This window comes from Fringilla coelebs, assembly GCF_963513975.1.
Source record: "Fringilla coelebs genome assembly, chromosome: 4".
Lineage (NCBI taxonomy): Eukaryota > Metazoa > Chordata > Aves > Passeriformes > Fringillidae > Fringilla > Fringilla coelebs.
In genome coordinates, this window is record NC_140032.1 from 43665707 (window position 1) to 43686326 (window position 20620).

A 20620-nucleotide genomic window follows, 5' to 3' on the forward strand; every position below is an offset into this window, starting at 1 on the left:
TCCTTTTGTGGCTATGTAAGTATGGTGTAGTTTTGGAACTTGAATGCTGATGTCTTATGTGTGTAGTTTCTGTAATATGAAATATGATCATATGATCTTATCACAGGTACAAAAAAATTCCCCAAACAACCCAACCAAAACCTAAAGCAGTTTTCTCAAGATTTTGCACTGTTCCAAAAAGACCAGAATTATCTCATTTGTCCTGTCCTACACCCCGCTCAATCAGTCAGTTTAATGTTTTAGCATTAGGAGTAAGGAGAAAATTTAGAAATGCTGTAAAGGTATAGTTTACCAGCTAAGTTATCATCAATTTATTTATCTTGTATTCTGAAACTAATAATTCTCAGTATGATGGCTGCTGATAGTGGAAAATATGAGAGCTCCATCTTTAGTCCCATGCCTTGCAGCACTCAAAGCCTGCACGTAACTCCCGGCCATTACCATATTGGGTTCCTTCCATGGTAGCACACGGGGGTGCATGCAAGATCTGCAGGTTGAAAAAATCCAATAGTAAAACCCAATCTAATTCTTCATATCAACAGATGAGAAAGTCAGTACTTCTGTTTTCTGGATTTATTCTTTTATTAAACATAACAACAACCAAAAAAGTATTTTTATGCAAAATAGGAGTTTTGACACAAAGTCTTTATGCAGCTGCAAGTTTTATTTCTTAAAAATTCTACTTTTAATTTAATAAGTAATGCATTGAATTATTTAGTACTGCATTTTCAAAGCTTAGTTTGATGTGCTTTAGAACATGAGCTACTATTTTCTTCCAGGTTATTGACTCGGTAATATATCAATGCCACCCTTTTTTTGGGTGAGTGTATGATTGGGCCATTCAGACATTGACCTGACTTTAATATTGACCTTCTCCTTGTTTGAACTCATTTCTTCCCCTCCTTAATTGTACATTAGACCTAACAAAACATCTTTAAAATGTGTTCTGTGATCCTTGAGAGTGAAAATATTTCCGTTATGAGAGCTGACAGTTCATGGCTTCTGCATCCTCTGCATTGGTTGTACTGTGCTTCTATCAAGAAGGGCACTATAAATGGTCACAGGACTTAGCAATTTGCCCTTTTGCATTTTGTCAGTTTGCTCAAGTAGTTAAAACACTTGTTTGCAATACCACTATTCTGAATCCAGTTAAAAATAGTATTACTTAGCATTCTTTGTGGAGCACTTGAGAACTTTAGTGCACAGCTGTAAAAGTACTGTACTTACACAGTAAACCTGTGTATTCCTACAGAGCTGTCCAGGAAAACACCGATGCACGATCACCAAACGCAGCCATAGCTGTGGTCCTCTTTAGCCTTTGACACATCTTTCTCAGGCACTGGAGTAGATTTTGCAGTATAAAGTGGAGAAGCAATGAGTACCTTTTAGCTGGTACACATTTGGAGTATCAGATATCATTTAGCTCTTCAGTAACTGCAGCTGATCATTGAACATACTTACAGCATAGTCACGTATGTCACGCATGTTCCAAAATCAAGTGCCACATTTTGTTTGCCATTGGAAATACTTCCAGTAGACAAGAAAATTCGTCTCTTAAGTATGTGATTTTTCCTTTGTAATGCTCTTATACCACTAACAGAAGTATTTCGTCTTCTGAAGTCTTGTAATTCTCAACTCTTTGAAAAAGCTGTTTAACAAATAGATTTCTTCCCTCTTTAGTTTTCCAAGGTTTTCTTCCCTGAAATTTCTCTTGAATTGTCTTGAAATATCCTCTTTAAGTTTTCTGTGTAACAATTTTATCACATTGAATGCATCTTTTTAAGAAGTGCTAATAAGCTGGAAAATTTGCGAGAGTGACTTGTTCACTTGCAGTGTTCCTTCATTTCAAGTGGATTAGAGTAGCACTGAATTGTTATAAAGCAGGGGTTTCAGTGTGCACCCTGTGGTATTCCAAGCTGGAAAAATCAAGGTAGTAAATGTACTATTTTCACTGCCTGTAATCTGAGAAACACCAAAAATTCTGTTACACTCTATGATTTTGTGAGAATAGTTTTCCTGTACGTGTGTATGTTTCACCCTTAAAGTACATCCAACCAAATTTTGGCAATTCAACAGCTTAGTTCATCAATGAAATGCTTCTGTCTGTAGGACATATTTGTATGTTAAGTGAACACACGATACAGCATTGAAGCATTACCTTTTACCTGCTTGTGTTCTTCATATAAAGGAGCATCCATTGGTCTTACACATTTGTTACTACAGTAGAGCATTTGGACTGAGACTGCAGTTCCTTTCCTTCCTCTGATTGACAGGTACGCTAGTAGTGTATTTAAAATACTGGTGACTTATGCATGAACAACTTCACTTATTTGGATTTGGGTTTTTTATCCCTTAATTTCTGTGTTAAAGCAACCAAAGCACTCTTTTCACTGTCAGTCAAATCTATGTAAATGTTTGTGCCAGCAGTTCAACCAAGTAGTCCATCCATTCGGTTTTTCAGGGAAATGTAGTCCTGAATTTTTCCACAATAAATCATATTTCTTGCTTGAATACAGCTCTTGATTTCATGGATGACAGTAAGAAGTTACTTAATGGACAAAAAAAACTGTTTTGCTTTCTCTGAAATTATATATCCTTCCATTTATGCTTCCCTGTACTGCAGATGACTTTGGAACAGGTTCTGAGTAACAACAAAAAGCACTAATCTATTTTCCCCTTAAACAAAAAATTGATAATTTCCCTTGTAATTTCTCACCTTTTGGTAGGAAAAGACTGACAGAAGAGCATAAAGAAAAAAATATGTGAAAATATGCATGTGTGTATGCATATATATGTATATGTGTACAGTTTTCTAATGTAAAACTAAAGGTAGTCTTCAGAGTCTGTCACCAGACAAATCCGAGCACCCTCAAATGCTTGCGTCTTCTACAAGAGAATTTTTCTTTCTGGGCTTCGTGTCAGGAAACTTGCATTATGACCTCTGATGTTAACATATCTCTTTGAATGGCTGTCAGAAATAGCTTTCTTTCAAAGCTGCTTTAGCCTTTACTTCAATTTCTCTTGATTTTGTTAGAAAATTTGTCAGAGAAGTACAGATCATGGACTGATCAGTTGACACTTATCAGGAAAGGAAGTTTGTTCTTGACCTATATTTATTTTTCATAAAGGGGTGTGTCCATTGCTCTGCATTTCCAAATACTCACAGTAAAGCCTATCTTCTAGATATTTTACTTTTCATTCTCAAATTCATAATTTATGGTGGAGTTTTTTTTCTTGTTTTTATTATTTTTGGTGTTTCGGTTTTGGAAAATCTTTGTAATGAAACAGAAGTACTTCAGAAGTTCAGTAGAAGGAAGGTAACTGAAAAGGAAGATAGTTTTGAGTGGAAAGAAAGGAATACTGAATAGTTACAGAAATGAGAAAGGCAAAGTCTTCTGTAACATTCTGCCTAGAGGGTCATGCCTTTAGAAGATAAATAGTCTTGGATAATGAACTTTATCTTTTTTTTTTCTTTTCTTTTTTACATATATGCAGTGTCTCCACTCTGCGTCTGCTTTTCCAGTGCCTTTAATCTATTCTCATAAGGGAAATAAATGTTTTTCCTGTGTGAAGTGGTAGTCTTGAAGAAAAAGCAATATGTTACTTATTTTATCAAGACGGAACAGCAAAAGTCTTAAAAATTGTCTTCTGCGCCCTTTTTTCTGCAGTTCTCTCTTTCATTCTGTTTGCAAACAAACTTCCTCTGTACTGTACTTGAGGGGGAATAATACAGGTTTCACAGAAGTGGACAGAAGCGTACAGATCCTCAGTTCTGTGGTCAGCTCAGGGTGGGGTGATTCAGCCTGTCTCTGCTGAAGTGTCCTGTGATCTCCCAGGCAATGCTTACCAGAATTCTGCCAAGCCTTACTGAAATCCGTCTTTTAAACTGTGCATACAGTCAGATGTGGCCAGTGTTTCTGGCTTTGTAGAATGAGATACAGGCAGAAATAGGCTTCTCTCTAGCCCTGCCCTTCTCTGGGGAGCTGGAGAAGCTCTGGGCTTAAGATAGCCATTTGCAGGAGGAAGCACTCTGCTGTTCAAGAGTCCCCTGGAAAAAATAAAATTGGTAGCTAACCTGTGCATATCTAGTCCAGTCTGGTGTCGTGGGTAAAAAATAGTTGGGCAACTTACTTGAGTTTTTGTTGTTGTTTGGTTGGGTGTTTTGTTTGTTTTTGTTAGGTGGTTGTTTGTTTTCAAACCTGCACCGCAACACATGTCATAGCACTCCCAAAGACTGCTTTTTCAGAATATTCAGGGATCCTCTGTCACCATTTTGGCACTTTGAGAAACACTTATTTAAATTATTCTACCTTTTTCTGGCCAAGATAAAAGCAGCAATCGGAAACTCATTTATATTTAACACTAGCTAAAATGTTTTTCTTTGTGGTTTTGATGCATTTAAAACTTCCATTTCCTCTTGTAATGAGCAGTGCTGTCTGTTACAGACTGCAGGAGTGCAGATGTTAAAAGCATGTTATGATGATTCTGCAGTCAGTCCCTTCCCTTCAGGAGGTGTCAGAAGAAAGGTTTCCTGGGTGATTTTTCTCCCTTGTGACCAATTGTTTAGATGTCTTTAGAAGCCTTTATTGTCATGCTCTTTGAGCTATTCAAACATGCTGGGCTGACTTTGTGAAAGGTCTTTACCTGCTTAAAGTCCATCTGTTTTGTTGTCTTAAACTGTGGAGGTTATAGCATCCAGCAGAAGAGGGAATGGGAGACAACAATGATGCTATAAACTGACCCAGCTGCCTCTTTGCTGATTGATCATGCCGGAGGGGAACTCATGAAATGTGTAATTAAATACTTAGTGTATTGCTTTGAAATCTAATTGCTTTAACTATGAATCTCCCTTTTCTCTTTTTACAGTCCCTTCTATCACTAGGTAAACACTTTTTTTCCTTTTGCAGCAAATGAAGGCATTTTAATTTCCTGAGCATATCTTTTTCAGGTATGGGGGAAGACTCCTTTGTGATGAAAATATTGCTCTGCTGTGTCATGACTGTCCTTCCTACAGAAACACATAGAGCGCGAATAAACTTTGGCAATTTTTGTTCGGGTGTTCCCCAGATTTTGAGTGGAAGTCAAACTGAACTAGAATGACACTCAGACAAGTCATAAGCAGGGTTGTAGCCTTAGCATCTTGCTCTTGGATCTCTGCCACTTACCACAATCAATTGGCTGTCGTTCCTTATGTGATGAACCCTTTCTTTCAGTGAATGATGGTTTTGCCAGTTTGAATAGCTCCACTCCTCAGAGCTACAATCCCATCTCATTCCTAGACTCACTGCTCAGCCTGAGTTTTTATTTCAAACTCTGCCTTTGGCGCTGGTCTACTCTATCTCACTTTCCCTTCACCTGGTTTTGGACTGGTAATTCTGCTTTCTCTCTACAGTTTCTAATGGCCTCTTTTCTGGAAAACTTATTTGCCATGTTTGAAAATACAGTTTTGTGTTGGAACAAGAGCAGTGTCTTTCCAAATGCTGCTCAGGTATTTTATAATTTTACTCATATTTTTGAAAAGGCAAGAAAAAAAGCACTGGAATTGTCATAACTTTTCCCTTTTTTTATTTTTTTTTTAGTCAAGGAAGCCTGTACTTTTAATTTGTTCTGTAACTTTAAATATGTTTTGAGTAACCAGTTTGATTGCAAGATTTTTTGGTAAGAGGTTTGAGATGGTTGCATATCATTTGTGTGGTCATGTGTAGTTTGAGAAAACTTTCAGAAAAAAACTTTCAGAAAAACATCTCTAGTTACTTGTTCCTCATGTGGATGTGATTTTAATACTGAAAGGTACATCTGTGAAGTAGGTTAATGATTTTTCTTTAAAAATCAGATGATAGTTACAAACTGTAGTGCATTTTTGATACACTGCAAATATTTATGGTTGTGAAAGTAAAGTGTTATATATGTCATATGAAAACATTGATGCTGTGTGAGAAAGCAATACAGTAAACCTGTTTTTAATAATTCTGCTGCTACTGTAACACTTGGAAGTAATAGGCAAGTAAGATTTGTGTGTGGTGTCTTTCATTTGTTTTGTAGATCATATTCTAATATATTGAAGGACAATCACAGTTCTGCTGACCCTAAACTAATTGATAAAAGTGAGAAGGAGAATAAGTTAAAATACATAAATGATGCTAGAAGTGTAAATAAATTCTTTTGTATAATGTTCTTCCCTTATGAATTACCTATGTTTAGCAGTACTTCCTTAAACCAGCTTCGTTTATGTCATATCAAAGGCACTCATAAGACTTTGCAAATGCTAATGTATTCAACTTTTTATTAGCTAGGAAAACATTTTTTGCAGGAAATAGTATAGTAATGTAGCAAAGACATAAAATCTTGTGTTTTATTTGGTGAACAGGCTTCTTTCTTTCCTGTCTGTTTCAGATGGCTCATTATTTCTGATAGTTTATTAAGTTTGTATATGGTGCATGGCTTTGCATATGCAAGGTAGTAAATGGAATACTATTTTGTAAATTGTGAAAAAGAGGAAACTTGTCTGTAGAAGATGCAGGTGAGTAAAAAACTTATTTTAGGAATCTGTAATATGTAAACACAAGGAAATTTGAGACAAGATGTTTTAATATATGTAACTCCCTGTGTAATTTCTAAAATTGCATTTTTAAGTTAATAATGTAGTTAGTGTACAGTGATGGTAAGCAGTTGCAGCATACTTATCCTAGATGGTATCATGTGGGACCTTCCCTTATTTGATCCAGATGCCCCCATTTATGTGTAGAGACATGGGTTTAAAAACCACAGTTTTATTTGCAAACATTATTATTATTATTCATATAATAATAATATTATCTTTATGATATAATAACTCTGTATTCATATCCTGTATGCAAAATTGTCCCTGCACAGAGAGTTTACTGTTTGTAGAAATGAAAGACAGAAGATGAGATGGGAAAAGAAATATGATGTGTTGCTAGCTGCTGCAAGCAGAGAGCTGTTCCTTGGTTCATAGGCTGGGAACCTGTAGATGATACTGTACTGGTCTCTTTCTAAGAATACTCTTCCAACAGCATTTTAGTTTTTGAAAATTGAAAAAGAACAGCATAGAAAGTGACATAGAGGTATATTTGGTATATTTTTAGTGCCATATTTTTTCCTGTTTATCCTGTGTTTAGATACTCACTACTATATTTAAACAGTCAAGATTTTGTTGCTCTAAGACAATCTGCATGGTTCAGTGTTCTGTCAGTAAAAAAGGCAGTCTCTTCCAAAGCATGCTGCTATTAATAAACCCTAACACAAGATTACTTCTCATGATAACAGCAGCAGCTGGCAAGAATGTTTGCAATTTTAACATATTTACAGCATTGCTACATTCCGTCTTGCATTTCTCCTGTGGTACGTTGTTAGTGAAATTTCAGACCGAATTCTTATCATGAATTTCTTCATGGCCTCACAGTGTTCCCTTCTTTTGCCTTCCCTTCTCCAAATCCTGTCTACATACCAAGCTGTCGAACCTCTACTGTCTAGTGTCTATTCTGTCCACTTAGTTTTTATAGATCATCTCTCTTTTCTTTCCTGTCTCTTTACACCCACAGTGTTCCTGTCCTTTGCCTCTCTGCTTATCCTGCAAGCAGTTCTGGGAAGTCCTTTCTGCCCATTAAGAAAATGAAGAGTTATATCTGTAACCGACTATATTTCCTAAGAGAACCGGATAAGCCACCATGCTAAAAAATTTACGATTTCTACAGCATCTATCACTTGATTTTCAAAACAAGTGTTTAGCTTTAAGTATAATAAATTCAATATTAAAATACTACATGCCAATCAATTTCCACTGCCTACCCTTGCTTTATTCTCTCCAGGCAGGTGATAAACTCTCATAGTTGTTACTAATTCTTTTCTCTTGAGTAGCATTCAGAATAGATGCTGGTGCACCTTTCTCCTTGGGAGGAATGTTTTTGTGTTAAACAATAATATGCTTCTGTTAATTTAATTTATTAGACATGTATGCTTGCCACTTATTTGCTGTTTCTGTTCACAGTGATGCAAGAAATAGGTAACAGACAAAAAAACCTAATAATACAAATTATAGAATCGAGACTGCATCATTCCTTTAACCTATGTCAGGTGTCTGTGCTATTTCTGACTGAGATTCATCTAATGGTATAAAATTGCTTCTCATAGAAATGGTTAGTTTTCTCATCATGTTTGAAATGTCATTATGTGTTGAGGTCACTTTGCACTGTGAGAATTTGACACTAATTGCAATTAATATCCAGATTTATTAAGGGCACATACATAGCAGTGCTTCTTCACTTTAGAAAGAAAATGGGTTAGAATAGCAGCAGCTAATTTGGTCGGTGCCTAATTAGTATGAATATTACATGGATTAAAATTGCAAAAGTAGATTCATTTTGGGGGCTTGTTTCTTGATTTTTTTCAAGACACACCATGCCCCTCCCGTATGGGTTAGAGAATGTTTGTAACAATTTTGTCGGGATTATTCCATTATAATTGTCAAATTAATTTGGTGTATGTCAATTTCCTTTAGCTTCTTGTCCACTTCCCTTTTCTTGTTACATGAAGAGCTGGTCATCATGGGAGAAAACTTCAGTGAGTTGTAGCCATTCCCTCCCAGAAGAAGAGGAGGCAGCTTGAGCTGCTTGGTTCTGAGCCGTGTTAGTGATCATGGGTGTCCGTGAGATCTGTTGGCGCGGCTCGAGTAGCTTCCAAAAGGCCTGCCTCTTGTGCTGCCTTACTGAGAGGAATTTCTTTGGAGCATCTGGTTAACAGGGATCACTTTCTGGCACCACCTCCGTTAATTACATCTGCTCAACCTGTCTGCCTTGGTTTGCCTTGTGCATTCCCATGAAGGGTTGTATCCAGATGCAGCTGTCTTGCAGGCGCAGCACTAAGCCCTGCGCCAGTCTTGAGATTTCTGGGAAGGCATCCAAACTTCTGAGTGGGTGAAGAGGAAATAGTTTCCTGTTCTGAAGTACTGGCCCATTTTAATTTGAGCACACAAGTGAATGTTTTAAATGTCCATAAATACTGCATATTTGTCCCTTTATGGCCATGTTTAGCAGGTCCAGCCCTTACTTTTCTTGATTTAGGAAGAGCTCACATCAGACGTGACCTGTTCTTTCTGGTGTGTGGAGAAAGTAAATGCTTCAAGATATCCAAGACATCCTCAGGGAATTAATTAATTCCTGAAAACCTGGCAATGAGGAGAGGTGGGTGTGCAAACTTTCGTGCCCCCTGCCCCAGTTTTTCTCTTTCTCTCTTCTTGATGCAGAGGGAAACCTGCAGTAAAACTTCTCGCTAGTCATTGAAGTGTAAAAATAGTAAAACCTGTAATTTGCACCTCTGGAGTGTCTTACTGACTTGTGGGACCTAATTTATAGAAACAAGTAGCATTGGCAGCCCCTTGCAGTGGACACACAGACCACATGAATTCATAATTGCTGAAAATCTTCAGCTTATTCTTTGGGCTTCAGTAGACAATTTATGCCCCCCCTGAGGTTATACATAGTTACCCAATCCTAATAGGTGCTGCAAGTCTAATAAAACTAATCTTTCAAGAGACATCTGTGTTTCTTTGCTCTCAGCATATTCTGTCTTTTGTGTAGGTATGTTGATAGAAAAATTGAAACGTTATTTAGTAATTGGCCCTAAGGCCTCGTGTTTTCTCGGTGATTTTAAGATTTGTAATTCAAATTTGCACTACTTAAGCATGAACAATGTTAGTGAGCAAAAAACCTTTAAATGGAACTGTCTTCTCTCTGAAGTAACTAATCTTTGTGATATAAACACAAAAATGTCTTTTTTTTTTTTATCTAGTGTAACAACTGTGCGCATAATGTACAGTATTTGTATATTAATGTATTTGGAAGAAAGTAAATAGAATCCTTCTTCCAAAGGTACTTATGTTGACACAAATTAAACCTCAGTGGGATGAAACGTATGACAATTATTGAAAAATAAAGAGGTACATTATTATGTAGTAGTTTTGAATGTAGTTTATACGATTTTCCACTTCCATTTTAATTTCAGATTGCCTATATCTTTAAGTTTTTTCTTCTTTTTCGCTTATCCTCCAGAACCATGAAGTCAAGACACCTATTTGTGCATTTTTATGCAAGCAGTTCCTTGCTGTGAGGCAACATGGGACACACGTGCTTTTTTTGTCCGTCTTTTGAACTCTCTTTACTAGGAGTTTTAACTTCTGTACAGGGTTTTGAGAAATAGTTCGTGTTTTGATGGTATGTGAGCATATGGGGAATGAATTTGGAGTCTTGAGACTAAACTGTTGCCTTTTTTTTTTCTTTTCTTTTTTTTTTCTTTTTAAGCTTACTAGGAGAGCATTCCAGTAGAGAGGACATAAGCCATATGTTGTCTTTGAAGGATCAGTGTGCCAGATATTGGATATGACATTCTAAAGCATGTAATGACATGGATCACAAGGATGTTGCCCTATTAAAAACCTAATATATGCAACCATCTTTGTATTTCTAAAAGAATGTCAGTTGCTACTAAGAAATATGCTAAAAACCTTTCTGAACTTTTGAATTCCTTTGACAGTGCTTGTGAACTGCAAGGTCTATTTTAAAAATACAAAATATAATATATAATTTTCATTCTGTAGCACACAATATTATAGCTGGTAGGCAATTGTTTCCTTTCTTTTCCCATTCATAACTGGGGAGTCATAGCATCTCGTTATCTAATACTACTTAATAATAGCCCTCAGAATGCATACACAGATACAGGTGCTCTTCCTTCAGGGAGAATTTCAATATTTCCTTCTAGCTTCTTGCCACTAAGTAGCATCAGTGCTGCTTCATGACTCTGTCCTAGGTTAGGTGTATCTGTCACAGAAATATCAAAAACCATATAAAATAGAATGGTTTTATCTGGCCTCTTTTAGGTGTGCCTTCATTGATGGTTTTCATAAATAGACAAATTGGTAAATTTGCTACTATATCCAGCAGAAAACACCTTAACTTGTTTTTTTTCCCTTTTTTTTCTTTCTATTTATATTATCTTATATTCTGACTTTAAAGTAATCAGGTGGGGGGTTTTTTCTATAAACAAGAGCTCATTTTTAATAGGAAAAATATTAAATAGGAAAAACCTTGCGTGTTGTCTTATAATGTATTATAAATAAGGAAGCTTGATTTTCCTTTTTCAGTCCTTTGCTCCTCATGTCTTGAAAATAATGAAATAAAAAATTCTCCCAACTTATCTTCTGTATGCATTTTCTGTTCTGTACACACTAGAGGGGAGACAAGAACCAAGATATAGTTGTAAGCAGTAGCTCTATAAACAAGTCTGGAAACAGGTAATCTTGCCTTATGTCCTTCTTTTCCCTGTTTCTTTCACCTTGTGGCTGTTGTCATAGTCTCCAAACTTGGAAACAGCTGCTGCTAGGAAACCCTGTCTTTCCTTGTTTGACTTGGAAAACAGGAGTGGATTTCTTCTGTTAAACTGAAATGGAAAACACACTTGCATTGAGTGCTGGCCATGTGTCTGGTTGCAGCAAGTTAGAAGTTGGAGGTCTCTGAGGTAATACAGACTGTTTCAAGAACTGGGCATGTGGGATGCTCCCACTCATCCCTGGTCCAGAATGCGTCTAGCATCAAGACACAAGCAGATGAGTGATCACCACTACATTTAAAGTGTAAAATGTTTTCTTTCTTCATTTATGAATGAGAATGTTTGTTCTTCAATTTACAGCCATGTTTATTTTCATAAAAATACAAACATCTCTAAATCTGACTCTCACTTGAAAGTAAAATTGAAAGTGGTCAGGAGCATTTGATAGATTACTCTAAATAATTGAGAGATTTGTCTTCTACAGGTGCAACCTGGGCTGCACTTCTATGGTCTCAATGCAGTGATTTAGTTTCTTTACAGTGGTTGCTTGAAGGAAATGGCATTTTCTACTTCTCTAGTAGATGCTTCAAATTTCAGAGGCGGTTTATCACTATTGTAATTACCACAGGGTGGAGGAAGCCATCCAGCGCCACTCTGGTCCCAGGCTTGTGTCGTAGATGCAGCATTGCTTGGTTGGCTACAAATGACATGAGATACATAGAAAGTGAGACTGACAAAAGGTGGAACAGAAAAATGAGTTGCTATAGTACCAAGCAGCCAGGGCTGTACTTCTAAAAATGTGGCTTTCTGTATATGCATGTCAGCAAAATTTTGTAGTGGTAGAAGTTATCAAAGTATTTTTTTAGTACTCCCAGGTGATAGTCGCAGTTGACAAGAACTTTACATCAGTTTTAAAAGTGACACTGTGGATTATGCAGTGAAGTCTCTCCAACAGGAATATATTCTTGAGGAAGAATGCATCATGACTTGAGAATACATTCATTTCTTATAAAGACAACCTGACACCAAGTGTTGGACAGGCAAACTATGCCATAGTGCCTTTTTTGAATCTTGTTTTATGTCAAAGCTGGATTATTTGCACTTAGGTCTGACCTCTAGGTGCCATTAGTAGGATAGAAATACAACCCCTGTTCTTAATCAAAAACCTTTCAATTAACCTTTCAACTAACTCCATACTGAAATTGTTTGTCACAGCCTCTTTCATTCAGGAGACATCCCTGAAGAGATCATGGTGGTTCCCTTGAGAACCAGCTTTTACTTCATAGCTCAGAATGTGTTTTAAGGGAAAGATACTGGGGTGAGAGACACTTGTGTAAAAAAATCGTAGCCAGAGGAGAAAATAAAATACATAATGGCCCAGATACTGTCACTGACTGTAATAACTGCTTTTCAGGATTTATGATGAAACAACTTCAAACTTGTTTTTTAAGTCCCCTTGTTTCTACTTGCATGTAGTCAGAAGAGAAAGCTTGAATTTCATTTTTGCATTGTTACTAGAGAATTCTTTGGATATTATCTTTATGGGAGTGGGAAAATATTGGGGTTTTTTTATACCTAGGATGCCATTATTTATCATCTCTTTTTTTATTAGAAACTACTTCTTGTAGCAGTTTGTTAGCAAGGGGATACTCTACCCTGACCTTAGTTAAGAAGCTGTGTAAGAAGTTCTTGTAAAGCTGCATTCTTAAATACATGGTGTATGTGTAAATTCACAAGGACACAGCAATAATAATGTAGTAAAATCTGATGGGGGGATGCTGTAAGTTCAAAAAACAGGAAATCATCTTTAAGCAACCCTTTTACTGTTTTTTGAAGCATGCAAATTGCACCGAGGTTTGAAGTTTCTCTGCATAAATTTCCAAAATGCATAATTGGGAGAAATGCTTTGCACCCTTTTTCATTACTGTTGATAGGCAAACTTAATTTTTCTCTTCCTCCCTGAAAAGGTTGTGCTTGTATGCAGGTGACTTGAATAGCCTGGTCAACATGGGTTTAATCTATGAGAAAATTTAATTATGATCAGACTTTGTTAAGCTAGGTGGGGTTTTTAGCCTCACCCAGAGAAACATTTGTGATGTTCTTGTGAACTACAGCATGTCTAAAATGTCCCATGGCTTTAATAAAGGGTGTCTGGAAGTAAGAATTCTGATACATCATTTATTTAGAGTAACTATACCAATGTAATGGGCAGAATATATTTAGGATATTTTATAAGCAAAAGAGTTTTGTAAGGCACTTTTTCTGCTTTGGACTATGCTGATCATATGTAACATATGAACATTTGTGGCACACAAAATAATTTGAGCATATTTTTTTTTTAATTGACAATTTTACCTCTCTGCTTCTTAAAAAAAAAAATGTATGTGGCCTTTGAAATGTAATGGTTTGGTTTGTGGTCTCATTGTGTACCCTTTTTCTTTAATAGTGAAAAGTATAATTTTGGATCTCAATGGGTTTAAGGTCCTTGTCATCCTCATTTAAGCTAATTTGTCATACTGTAGGAAGGCATAGGAAGAATGGCACATTCTTGTCTTGGCTTGAGAGAGGTTTCAGAATGCATGTGCTGATGATACACTGAGAGATTTGCCTCATGGAAATATGGGACATCTTTTTTTATTCAATCAGAAGTTCCTGACTGACATTCTAGTTAATGCTACCAAAAATAAAACCCCATACATGTATCAGAAAAACACATTTAGCATTAAATGCCAAGTAAAATAGCAATTGAATTTTAAATTAGAAGAAACAGGATGCTTGGGGGAAAAACTGTATTATATAAAAAGTTGAGGGAATTTATAGGATATATGAAGTAGCTTATATACTCATAAATAATTTCTTATGCTATTGAGAGTTGATTCTGATAGAAGCTTTATTGTTCCATTCTTAGGTAAAACCTTATGTCATGGCTAAGTATATCCATTTTAGTATTTGTTTTCTTTCCAAAGAAATGTCATCTGAATTGGTTTTGTTCATTAATTCTCATCCACTGTGTAATCAAGGTGGAAAATTTATACCTTTTTAAAATGAGAAGGTTTAAGTGTGCATATTGAGGGAAAACCAGGTTGTTTTCCCCCTAAAGAAAGAGTTTGATTTTTATTCTGCTTTTCCTCCATTGTATTTATGTTTTATTGGGGGAGCAAGGGGATATCCTATAGAAAAATTTAGGAAATTTTTAGTTTAACATAATTGCTATGTTAATATTTGATGGGGTTTTTTTTTTTTTTACATCATGAAGCTTGTGGTGTTGTTTCTGTAGTGGACGTGAAGGGGCACTGTAGTGCTGTTGATAAGGTTTCCTCTGTGTTCATCTTTTCAATCTTTTGTGGAATATCATGTTTAAAATGTGATTATTTTATTGATTGTTTATACGTGCCTAACTTGTAAAAAAGTATGAGAATTCTTTTAAGTTAAAGAAATATTCTGGAAATATCAATACAGTTAAGAACGTTGTTGTTGAAAATGAGTCACTGTTTTCTCCTTGACACTGTTTATACTCATGAATATAGGTATTATTCAGGGTTTTTTTATGACTGTTAGTGTTTAAAGGCTTCCACATGGTAAAAGCACATGAAGAATACGGACAAGTGCTGGCAAAGTACAGCTAGACTTGAAATATAAAAGGGTATGAACAAAGCAACTTTGACACGATTTTTGCTTGGTTGGTTTTTTTCACTTTGAATATGAAAGTACATTTGAAGTACTTACTCCTTGTGAATGGCACATTCTATATGAATTAATTGACATGCTGCAGAACTGAAATATTGAGGAAACCTGATATATTTTTACCCAGTAGAATAAATTGGTATCCAAAGGAGGCATTCTGTCAATGTCTCTTGAAACCACCTTTGCAAAGAGAAGGGTCCTAATCTTGGGATGTATTCTCTGAAACAATTAGTATAGGTATAATCCTCAAATCTAAAGAAGAAAAGATAAAAAGAAGAAATTGTTCACTGTGAGGGTGGTGGGGCACTGAACAAGGTTTTCCATAGGAGTTTTGAAGGCCTTATCCTGAGAAGTGTTTCAGGCTGGTCTGGATGGGGCTTTGAGCAACCTGATTTAGTGGGTGGCACCATGTCTGTGTCAAGGGTATTGGAACTAAGATGATCTTTTACGTCCTTTCCACGTCAAACCATTCTGTGATTCTGTGATAATGTCTCATGTCCCTGTTTTCTCAACAGAGCCAACATTCACTCCAGTCTTCTCTTAAGATTTTTGGTTATTGTAGTTGGTGTTCTGTCCAAATGCTAGGGATAATGAAGATTTTGAGGTCAAACTTTAAAAATGAGTGTAGCTCTGCCAGTTTCAGTGACAAACTTTTTCTTGCATATTTTTGAATATTTTATGTTAGGTTGTTGGGTTTTTTTCATAGACAACTTCAGGTTTATTTCTGTGAATGTTTAATTTTGTTTCTAAGTCATAAAATACAGAGTTTTAGAAAATTTTATATGAAACATGAAAAAAAAATCTTTCATCATTCCAGTTTAAATCTCCTAGAATAAGTGGGGCTTTCCTTGTTCATTGGAACTGCTTTAGTACCCCAGGACCATAGTCTGAAAAGCTAAATAATGATACTGAGCAGCTCAGTCTCCTTTGAAGATACCGAGGCATACCTGGCTTAGTGACATAGCAAATAGTAATATCATATTCTTTCCTCCTGGAGTGCTGATGAGCTGAAGAAATACATGTTTCTGGAAGGAACAAAAGTAATTCTGGCAGTTAATTTTTGCATGGCTTTGAGTGTTGTACCTTCTCTCATAATAAAACACTTTAATTTGCTTAGCATTTTTAAGCTAACAGCTTTCATCATGGTGCATATTAAACAATTCAGAGAGCAGAATTAAAATAAGAACTGAGTGATATTTGTGCTAAGTTTTAAGTACAGAAAATTAAGGGAATCACCATCATTATAATGACTAATAATTAGTATATAAAATGAATGTTAACTCTTTTTTAGCCAGTAGGTAATTTATGATTAATTAATCATTAGCTAACATTTTGTGCATCTCTGTGCATTGAGTATGTCTGTTACCTGTTTTTTTGTTCCATAAAGTTTTTATGAGTTCCTGAAGGTGCTTAAAAGATGAAAAATATTTTTAATGTGTGCTAGAATTCTCCAGGAAAGATCAAAGTACATGTTCTTTAACCTAAATTCAATAGATTTGACTTACATTAAAATTTGAAATTAGGTAGAGACTTATAGTGAATATCAATAGTGGGGGTTTTTCTTCTATTACTTCTTCTATTACTGCAAGGTTATGGTAGACATGAGCAATAAAAATATCATCTGTGAATACCATTGTATAGCTGCATGACAAGCTCTTTCATGCCCTGAGAAAATTGCTTTCTCTTTTTGTTTTTGTTTATTCTGTGATCAGCAGCGAACAGAAGCCAGTAACATAGATGGTTTGTTCTGTTTAACTCTCTAAGTGCAATGTGTAAAGGTTAAAAGATTGTTTGCTTTCTTAGGAGCTCCATTGTGATGACCTTAGAAGTAAGCATGCTTTTTTTGCACAGATAGAAGGTTTCATTCTCCATTACTTTTAGAAACAATATGGTATTTTTATTGCAGTATGTCTTAGCGGATGAATCTTTGAAAAACATCTAACTAGACCTACTTGACACTAAAGACAAATGTTAAGATACTGAGAGATTGTAACAGTAAGGCTTTTTAATTAGGAATTTAAAATGCCCAAACCCTATGTATTAAACTTTTGACAGAGCACTTGCTTGGGCAGTGTCAATACACCGTCTTTTCCCATGTTTTTCTTTGAAAGTGTTAGGCTTCAATTCTTCAAAAGCAGCAGTAACACGCTAGATGCCAATGGGAAATTGCAAACAGGAAAAAAAGTCCTGTATTTTTACATCAGCTTTATATATCAAAACTGCATGCATCTTTCACATCTGCCACTAGACAGATGTGTGTAATTTCAAGTGCAAAAGTGCATGTGCCATTTTAAGACTTTATGCAAACAGTGTATATCAAATTAGCTACTTGTATAAACAAATACTCAACTGCATGCCTTGTATGCATGTCAGCTGAATGCAGTTACACACAAATTTTCTTAAAAGCAAGTGTCTTTTAGGCTCACTGCTTAAAAAGCTTGTCAGTATCTGGAGGGTAGCGTGAATATTGTCAGCATTTAAATAAATGTCTTTAAAAAATGGCTAGACTGAGAGGGCTATTATGCAAAAAGTTAATAGATAGTATGGTTCTTGTTGGTCACACATGCTGAAAGTACCAGAGACTGAAGTAGGAGAGCGTGTTCCTGTTCTTAAGGACTTCCCCCACCCCCAGCCAATGAAGAGATTTGTTAATGAATGGAAGACTTTCATTAACAAGTTGCCTCCTTTAAAAACTAACTGAACTTGCAAATGATCAGAATAGCATTTGGCATATCATTAGTACAGGACGAGTAAGCCTTAGAAAATTTGAAGAATTGGTTCATGCAGTTTCAACAAAAGTACTTTAGAATTTGGGCTTTTCTTTGGTAGCCTGTGCCCTTTTGGTCTCTTTTCATTTTCTTGCTATCTGTGTAGACCCTTTACATTTTTTCCAAACCTCCCCCCACCCCTGTTCAATAGCTAATCTGCTAAATTCATGCTACAACTGCCTCATTGAGTGGATGCGTTGTTCTGCCCGCTTCGTACCAGCTTTGTTACTGTGCAGTATTTTTCAGCTGTTTGTGCTCATTACCATACAGCTGGTATTTAGAGGAGAGAGGGAAGCAGGCAGAAGCTTTACTGTCTGCAAGTATAAGAAGCTCTTTTGCAAATGGGGTACTGGCAGATGGGGCATGTGTTTAAACGGGTTTTGCTGATAACAGACTGCATTAAAAATCATTCTGAGAAAGTCTAAGGTCAGCCCCATGAATTCAGAACTTGAGAGGTATTCAACTTTTGGAAGACCTTTATAGAATATTAATTAACCCAGGTCCATGAAAGTGACAAATGGATTGTTTGCAAAAATGTTAGATACTATCCTGCTGCCCCCACTTCACAGTTCATTTCCTTCAGCATCCCCTGATTCGGTTTGTGGGTTTTATAAAAAAACATGGGATTGTATATGCTATGTTTCATGATCAGGGCTGTTGCCAAAACAAATGAGTGAACAAACAGTAAAATCCCAGACCTCTTGAAAGGAAAAATAATTTTCCTTTTGATGTTGTGACTGAACTTTGCATTATGTACAATTATATAGACCTTTGACAGAAGCCAACCCTTTTCATACACATGGAAATTGATTCTTTTGCTAGCAGAATGAGTAGCACTGCAGTGGCTGAGGTGATCTGAAGAGAGAATTGAACACATTTGTGTCTAGAGCCAGTACATCTTCTATTGGCTCTGTTGCTGTACTGAGGAGGGAGACGAAGCTTTAGGGCCCTGGGACTGCTCTTCCAGGCTTGCAATGGAAGCCAGATATTACGAGGCCAAGTGCAAGCTGGGAACAGGTGTTCTGCATTTAGACATATAAGTTAATCATTTACTGTCTGAAATACAAGGTAATTGGTATGTGCTAACACAGCTCTGTGTGGCTCTAGTGCATGGCCCTTGTAACAGGATCATCAAATTCCTGGCTTCCTTCTGGAATTCGGTGCATTTTGGCATTGCTCTGAGCCCCTTGGGATGCCCAGGGGTGACTAAGCAGTCGCCTCGCACAGATGGAGTGCTCTGACAGCTGATGAAGGATGGAAACACTGGTGGGTTAACATTTCTCAGAGTACCCACACAGTCTCTGACCCTCTCAGTCCTAATCCTCCAGGAAAAGCTACAGAATGCTTTCCAAAGCATTGAGCCTGGGACAATAAAACCATAGAGTCAATAGAGCTGTTGATTTCATGAGATGCAATGATCTTGGGCTTCTTTCCCTTTGTTTTACCTCTTTCTTTCCCCTTGGAGACAAACTCCTCCTTCATTACTAACACTGCCCTTTCTGCTTGGCGGGAACCAGCAAGTCTCAGATGTGTTCCTAAAATGTTCACCACACCAAGTATACCTGAACCTTATCAGCTCAAGATTTTGGTCTCCTCCCCTGCCCCCATCCCAGCTGTATTATTTGGGATAGTGAAAAATTCTGCCACTACCCATAAACCTTCCTTTACTTATAATAAGGAGGTGTGCTGTGTTTGTAGATGTTGGTCCTGCAGCACAGTAAGCAACTGTAGTGTGTAAAGCCAGTGCCTGGCAGTGAGAAGATGAGCCCTTATTCCAGACCAGTTAACAGATGTATGTACAATTCAGGCCACATTTTTATGTTCTTGAGAGAAGAAATCCAGCTGCTTCTTACCTGCTTAACTATTGACCAGAGTTTTATTTCAAGAATAGTTACAAAACATCAAGAGATTTTAAAGAACAGCACTGTTCAGCTCCAAAATTCCATTGCTTCTCTATAGTGTGAGCTAACACACTAAAATGTGATTTGAAGAGTTCTGCTTTGAATGAGTTAGTGATCACATTCAAAATTACATTGAGGACATTGAAGCACAGCTTTATATGAGTTTTGAGTTGCAAGTGAAATACTGTTCACCGGTTAGGTTCCACATCTGAAGCACATTCACTCTGAGTTTGTCAAGAGCAAAGTGGGAAATTCGCTAACTGCAACTTGTTCAAGCTCTTTAAATCAAATGTAATTTATTAGAGTTTTTGATGTGTATTGAAGTACAGCAAAAAAAAAAAAAAGTAATGGCCAAAGTAAGACCCTGTTGTGATAGCTGCTGCAGCAGGGGTAGTTCCCCTCCACCCCCTGAATTTATAAACTCTAGCACTTTGCTTTCACACATCTGTCTTCAAATGCAGTTATACAAAAGTGCAAGAAGAGGTTATGAACAGCTGCCATTGTCTGAATCCAGCTGTGCTTCCTGGAGGCTTTATTTGCACACCTCTGTCTCCAGCCCACCTTCCTACTTTCTCCCTCTTTTTCCAGTACTGTCTAGTAGTCTGCCAGAAGTTATTTCTTTCCTTCAGCTTTGCTGGTAAATGGATCCTGTAAATGATCTAACTTGCTTTAGGCAAAGTTAGTTAAGTTTAAAAGGCTATCAAAAGTGATTTAAGCTACCTGGAAAATGTTTTGCATGAAGGAGATGAAAGAGCAGCAGAGCTCTAAGGTCAGTAACCTCTTGCAGAAAGGTGGTAGAATACCCAGGGGTTAAACATCTTTAACTGGCCAAGTGCACACGGATCTGTGGTGCATGAAGAGCAGATGTAAGAGCTGCTGTCACTGTAAAGGCCCTCCTGCAACTGCCTGTGCTAGTAACACTAC

The 20620-nt window shown here is 36.7% G+C and overlaps 1 protein-coding gene across 3 annotated transcripts in view; it reads left to right on the forward strand.

Moving 5' to 3' along the window:
- FBXW7 (F-box and WD repeat domain containing 7) overlaps positions 1 to 20620 on the forward strand; it is a 176999-nt gene that overhangs the window by 99007 nt on the left and 57372 nt on the right. The window contains exon 3 of one of the 3 annotated variants that reach the window (XM_084204503.1): positions 7563 to 7693. The exons of the other annotated variants lie outside the window; for them this stretch is intronic. Within the exon in view, the coding sequence (XP_084060629.1) occupies positions 7563 to 7628 (66 nt within the window). The 3' untranslated portion in view covers positions 7629 to 7693. Of the gene's footprint in view, positions 1 to 7562; positions 7694 to 20620 lie in introns of those variants that run through there. 3 annotated transcript variants of the gene reach the window in all.